General features: G+C 40.7%; 1 protein-coding gene and 1 long non-coding RNA gene across 15 annotated transcripts in view; one reads left to right on the top strand and one right to left on the bottom strand.

Moving 5' to 3' along the window:
* LOC106869009 (inactive tyrosine-protein kinase transmembrane receptor ROR1) overlaps nt 1–7,500 on the top strand; it is a 390,499-nt gene that overhangs the window by 359,183 nt on the left and 23,816 nt on the right. For all 9 annotated transcript variants that reach the window (XM_089342867.1, XM_089342866.1, XM_089342863.1 and 6 more), the window contains one exon: nt 3,376–3,422. In XM_089342867.1, coding sequence (XP_089198993.1) covers nt 3,376–3,422 — 47 coding nt within the window. The remainder of the gene's footprint in view (nt 1–3,375; nt 3,423–7,500) is intronic.
* LOC149130927 (uncharacterized) overlaps nt 1–7,500 on the bottom strand; it is a 144,774-nt gene that overhangs the window by 60,185 nt on the left and 77,089 nt on the right. The window lies entirely within an intron of this gene.

Consider the following 7,500-nt stretch of genomic DNA (forward strand, 5'->3'; position numbering starts at 1 on the left):
TATTCTCATTGAAGAAACTATAACAGTAAGTGACTCTCTTTTGCCTTTTTGTTTTATTTTTTTTTCTTCTTCATAGGGTTATGCTCAAGATGGCTCCGTCGTTCACACGTGCCATCCTTGCTACATTCACCCATCTTTTTTTGAAGCATTCACTAGACAAGACTTCCCTTTCTACTCTCAACTTCCTCTTCAGGTGATACTTGAAGAAGTTGATGAGAGATTGCCCAGAGAGGAAAGTCTTTGTCTCTAGACCTTTCAGACGCGTCCACCATACACATTCTTTCGCCATAGCCACAAGTACGATGAAAATAGCTCTTCCTTCCCGTTTAAAGGAAGGAGGCGCGACAATATTCACGATAGACTCGGCTGATAGACCGACTCGTCCCACACGCGATAGCAGTTGTTCGACGTAAGCCCACAGCTCGGAAATGGTGGGACACTGTACGAGTGCGTGCAGAACGGTTTCGTCGCTCTGCCGGCATCTCGGACAGGTCGGCCCCGTGTTTCTCGAGCCATGCCTGTAGAGCTTATCCCGAACGGGTAGTGCTTCTCGATAGCACTGCCAGGCCAGGGATCTCTGGAAGTTGTCCATAGGTCCCGGCCCGAAGGTCGTCTTAAACAGGCGGGTCAGGTATTCCTCGTCGACGCCCAGGTTCGCCCCGAGATCGTCGTCGTACCTTCCCTCCACTAATCCACTATAGAATGCGTTAGTTGTGATGCAGTCGCTCAAGGTTGACCCGGGTTGTTGGAGTTGCCGAAGAGCAGCGCGACACTCGCGGTGCCATTCGCCCTTCCTCGGCCTCTTCTTGATCCATGACTGCAGTTCGGTCATGGAGACGAGCTGCGGGAAAGCGCGCCGCACAAACGGTGACCACACCTGTTCACCGCTGTCTACGTAGAGCCGGAGATGTCGCAGTCTCAGCGCGTGTCTGCGCATCATCAACCACGGCATGCCCAGTCCTCCTTTTAACGGGTGTTGGCAGCAAACGGATCGCCTAACCATCGGAACGCTTCCTTTCCACAAGAAGCGGAAGAGGATGCGCTCCAGTTTGGTGATGGTAGGGTCGGGACAAGGAACGACGGTCAGGCGGTAGTAGATGACGGACGCGATGTACGTGTTCGCCACCTCCGCCCGACCTTTCAGGGAAAGCTTCCTCTCGGCCCATTGCCGGGCTAGAGTGGCCACCCTTCTCGTTATCTCGTCCCAGTTCTTCTCCGTTTGGAGGTCTGGACCAAACCAGACCCCGAGCATCTCAACCGGACCGTCAGTCCAACGTCCCACGACGGAGGCGCTACTTGACGGCATGGGGTTGCTTCTCCAGGTGCCGAGCCGCAAGCCCACTGACTTATCCCGGTTGATTTTCGCTCCCGTTACCGCTTCGTAGTCTCTCAGTGTCTCGCCGACAAGCTCGATGTGCTTTTGGCTAGACACTATGACGGTGACGTCGTCCGCGTATGCCGACACGCTCGTCCCGCATCCCAACTCTCGCGGGATGCCCCTCAGCGTCGCCAGCTTCCGCAGTAGTGGCTCGAGAGTCAACACGTACAGAAGCGACGAGAGGGGGCATCCCTGACGGACCGAACGTGCAATGTCGAAGGGTCTTGATAGATGCCCATTGACGCGAACTACCGAACGGATGCCTCTGTACAAGGCAGCCATCCAGCCGCGGAAAATGGGACCGAAGCCGGCTGCTATGAGGACAGCCTCCAAGTATTGATGGTCTACCCTATCGAAAGCTTTCGATTGATCTAAATTGATCAGGGCCCCACCCATGCCAGGTTCCTTAACTACCCTCTCTATGATGTAGCGCATCAGATGGAGGTTGTCATGGATGCTCCTGCCCGGCACCGCGCACGTTTGCGCCTTGCCGATCAGTTTCTCGATGACAAGCGCCAACCGCTTGGCTAACACCTTGGCCAAAATTTTCAAGTCTGCATTGAGCAGAGTGATGGGCCTAAAGTTATCTATGACGTCCCCCTTGTTTGGATCTTTCTTCAGCAGCGTTACGGCTCCTCGACTCACAAAACCGGGAATGCTCCCGTTTTGCTGCCAGTTGCAGTACACCGCCACCAAGACGTCTCCAAACAAGTCTGGCTTACAGTTGTAAAGCTCGTAGGGCAGACCATCCAAACCCGGAGATTTGTCCCTCGAGCATCCCGCCATCGCGTCCCTCACTTCCGCCGCCGTGATGGCACCTTCGCAGCACTCCGCCTCTCTTGCCGAGAGTCGTGGCAGGCTGTGCAGGTAGGCACTGAAAGATAGATAGATAGATAGATAGGTAGATAGGTAGATAGGTAGGTAGATAGGTAGGTAGGTAGGTAGGTAGGTAGGTAGATAGATAGATAGATAGATAGATAGATAGATAGATAGATAGATAGATAGATAGATAGATAGATAGATAGATAGATAGATAGATAGATAGATAGATAGATAGATAGATAGATAGATAGATAGATAGATAGATAGATAGATAGATAGATAGATAGATAGATAGATAGATAGATAGATAGATAGATAGATAGATAGATAGATAGATAGATAGATAGATAGATAGATAGATAGATAGATAGATAGATAGATAGATAGATAGATAGATAGATAGATAGATAGATAGATAGATAGATAGATAGATAGATAGATAAAGAGCGAGAGGAAATACACAAGAACAGGGCATCAACAACGAGTGAAAAATACGTAAACGCATGAGAGACAAGCATGGAACAAAATACCAAAAGCAGTCTAACTCCTCCTCAGTTGTAGACTTAATTACTCCCTATTTCGAGTATATATATATATATATATATATATATATATATATATACGCAGGTATACTGGTTGGAGCACTATACCTGCCAATACTGGGGTCGATGTAATCGACTGGTCCCCTCCCCCAAAATATCAGGCCTTGTGCCTATGGTACAAAGGATTATTATTATTATTATTATTATTATTATTAAGGCTGCGAGCTGGTAGAATCGTTAGCACACCGGGTGAAATGCTTAGCGATATTTCTGAGTTCAAATTCCGCCGAGGTCGATTTTGCCTTTCATCCTGTCGGAGGTCGATAAATTAAGTACCAGTGAAACACACACACACACACACACTCGCCACAAAATCCAGGCCTTGTGCCTAGAGCAGAAAGGCTTATTATTATTATTATTGTTATTGTTATTACTTTCAAATTCCGCCGAAATCGACTTTGCTTTTCATTCTCCTGAGATCGATAAAATAAGTACCAGTTGAGCGCTGGGGTCGATGAAATTGAAAGTAGAAAGGATTATTATAATTATTACTACTACTACTACTACCACCATTATTCATATTGAATTTTCATTTATTAATCTGTATTTCTTTTTTTCTTTTCCTTCCTCTAGGCAAAGTAGTTTCGAACGTGATTACCATTCGTCAGAAGAACAAATTGGTAAGTTACACAATCATCTTCTCCATCGTCATTTTTTCCTTTTACGTTTTTAATCGACATCATAATTATATATATATATATATATATATATATATATATATATATACACACACACACACACACACACACACATACGTATAGATATATAACGCGTGCGCGCACACACATTTACATACATGTGTATAGATATAGACACACACACACGCGCACATACAGAGATATAGCTATAGATGCACACAACACACACACACGTATGTGTAGATATATACACGCGCACACATACACACACGTACATATATATGTATAGATATATACACATACAAATATGAATAGATATATATACACGCGCGCGCACACACACCTCATATCTATATATATATATCTGTGTGTGTATGTATATACATATGTGTGTGTGTATATATATATGTGTGTGTGTGTATATATGTGTATGTGTGTATATATATACATATATATATGTATATATCTATATATGTGTGTGTATATATATATATATATATATACACACGCATGTGTATGTATATATGTGTGTGTATACATATGTATATATGTGTGTGTATATATATATATATATATGTGTGTGTGTGTATAGATATATATATATGTGTGTGTGTGTGTATATATATATATATGTGTGTGTGTGTGTGTATATATATATATATATGTGTGTGTGTATATATATATATGTGTGTGTGTGTATATATATATATATATGTGTGTGTGTGTATATATATATATATATGTGTGTGTGTGTGTGTGTATATATATATATATGTGTGTGTGTGTATATATATATATATGTGTGTGTGTGTATATATATATATATATATGTGTGTGTGTGTATATATATATATATACGTTCGTATCCATACACACCCAACTGCACGCATACACACCTACAGATGTCTGAAATTCACACAGTTATATGATATATTTGAAAATGTCCCTTCCTCCAGTAAATGGCTGAAAGTCAATATATTTGATATTAATACAATCTACGGATGGCGGATGTATTTGATATCAAGTAAGAAGAGTAATGGGGTAATATGAGTGACTCAGAGTGAGTGAGCGAGCGTGAGGGGAGTATAGAGTAACCCCAACTAATGAGCACGACTACAGAACCCTAACACCTCAAGGGGTCTTGGATTTTATTCTATTATTTTTCTTAATATTTTTTATGATTTTTTAAAATCCTTTTTTATGTTTTGTTCTTTACTTGTTTCAGTCGTTAGATTGCGACCGTCTTGGGGCACCGTCTGGAAGTATTTTAGTCGGGCGAATCGACCCCATTACTTGCTTTTTATTATTATCTTTTTTAAATCTTGGTACTTATTACGTCTGTATCTTTTACCGAACCGCTTGGTGTGTTTACGTTCCCGTAACATAGCGGTTCGGTAAAAAGAGACCGATGTGTGCGTGTCATATATATATTATATATATCTGGACCGCTGAACTCTACAAGTGTTTTTATATTCACTGTTTATTTTCTCTTATTCTTTTCTGTTGAAGAGCGTAAGCTCGAAATGTAAAAGACTTTCATTTTCCCGAGCGTCAAACTAGTACACTTGCTTGTTGTTCCTACATCCGTCTTCGTCTTTCGTTTTTCTATAAATTTCAACTATTATATATATATATATATATATATATATATATATATATATATATATCCCCGAGAACTACGTTAAGGGTACACGTGTCTGTGGAGTGCTCAGCCACTTGCGCGTTAATTTCCCGAGCAGGCTGTTCCGTTGATCGGATCAACTGGAACCCTCGACGTCGTAAGCGACGGAGTACCAACAACAACAACAGAGGTAACACGTATAAAGATTTCCTTTCATAAGTCTCACGTTATTGAAGTGGTTGCAAAAAGGAAAAGAGAATATGGGTCGTATATAAAGCGTAAACACCAGAAAAGTGAAAATGTCCTTCGTATCACATGTTATACACAGAAGTGGCAAAGTGTTAATCGTTATTATTGCCGTCAGTGACAAGAAACGGTTTAACACTTCCCAATAAACTACTTTATTTTAGCATTGATAGAGAATTAAAACGCTATTCTTCAAGACTTCCATTGAAATCGTTTTTATTCTAAAGCAATGTAGTCTGGACAATAGCAGAAAGACTGGCAGAAAAAGATAAATGTTGGACATCGACTGATCTCTTTTACGATTTTCACCTGGAGTTCATTTTCTTTGGTGAATAAATAATGGACGGTTAATTATAAGAGCGCAGATGTTCTCAGCTGATATCATTTTATGCTTTAAAAAGATTATTTTTGATTGGACAAGCCTTGAGAAGATTAAATATACTTCTCTGATATACCATGGATAGTCATTCCACAGGTTAATGAGGATCTAGCTAGATATAATAATTTAGGAAGAAGTTGCTGATTTTAGCATAGATAATGCCTAACGGCGAAAGAAAAATGGACATAGCTGAGTATAATATGGAGACGAGATAAAAGAGGATATCGAAGATAAGGAAAATATACATGAAAATAGCTACAGACGAGAATCGTAACCAAAATCAAGATTTCTGTTTTGTTAAATAAAAATAATCCTTTTTACTGAAAGCACAAGGCCTGAAACGTTGAAGGCAAGAGTAAAATCGATTGCATCGACCCCAGTGTATATAATTTTACCGACCCCACGAAAGGGGAATTTGAACTCAGAACATAAAGACGGGTTAAGTATTTTGCCCGGTGTGCTAACGATTCGGCCAGTTCGCCACTTTGATAATGCTTTCAAATATTCGCAATTGACTACCAAAAGGCACGAGTGACTAAGGGCGCTAGTCAGCCCCAGGATTGCTAGAAATAAGAGTCACCGTGGCCAAGAGTTGTTCTCACTTTTACTTCTAGTAATGCTGGAGCTGACTAACACCCTTAGTCACCTTAGTGAAGTCTGTCTATGTGTGTGTGTGTGTGAGGCCCAATGGCCCAGTGATTAGGGCAGCGGACTCGCGGTCGGAGGATCGCGGTTTCGATTCCCGGACCGGGCGTTGTGTGTTTATTGAGCGAAAACACCTAAAACCTTCAATTGGCCGCAATCCAATGACAGAAGCCAGTGAATGACAAATTATTGGCTGAAAATGTCCGGAACACTTTGCGTAAATGGGAGAGAGGGATCTTTCGCGTTTTATCCTTGGGTTAAGGAGAGACATCAACACACGCACACGCACACATTATTCAACAGGGTGCAAGGGAGATAACTAATGCTAATAATTTGTCTAATGCCACAAAAATTAAGTTGTTTTCTTTATTTTTTTTAATTATAAATAAGGTCAGGGATCAATTTATTCAGCTAAAACCCTTCAAGGTGGTGCCCCAGTATTGCCGCAGTGAAATGACAAATAATTTTAAAAAAAGATGTGTGTGTGTGTGTTGATGGATAGAGAGTTCAAAATGTGCAATAAATTATTTTAAGCCGTTGCTCATATATCATTATTACTTCTCAAACTATATGAAAGCACCTGTAAAATTAATTACAACAACAATGATAATTACATCAGCTCTTACAAGAACAACTATGACAGCAACAATAACAACTGTAGCTTTATTTAATCCTTAATTAGGAACCACTAATTGACTGTATATATAATTGGTTTTGGACTTTGCGCATTAATTTTCCTTATTTACTTAATTTATGAAATTCCTTGATTAAGGACACTTGACACAATCTTATTAATTTAGAATCGTTAAATATTCATTAATATGTCCATTTGATTTACGCTTTATAGCTTTTATTTTATTTTTAAATTATTCTTTTTGCTTTTTTGTTTTCCGTATGTGTTTTATTTTGTTTTATTTTTTATAGAGGTAACTTGGGGTTGTTCTTCCCTGTTTTCTTGGTGGGTTTTGAAGATACGACACATTCAGATAAATGTCAGAGACATTCTTTCACTCTTTTACTTGTTTCAGTCATTTGACTGCGGCCATGCTGGAGCACCGACTTTAGTCGAGCAAATCGACCCCAGGACTTATTCTTTGTGAGCCTAGTACTTATTCTAATGGCCTCTCTTGCCAAACTGCTAAGTGACGGTGACGTAAACACGCCAGCAT

This window comes from Octopus bimaculoides, chromosome 26, assembly GCF_046866305.1.
Source record: "Octopus bimaculoides isolate indiv1 chromosome 26, ASM4686630v1, whole genome shotgun sequence".
In the NCBI taxonomy this organism is placed as follows: domain Eukaryota; kingdom Metazoa; phylum Mollusca; class Cephalopoda; order Octopoda; family Octopodidae; genus Octopus; species Octopus bimaculoides.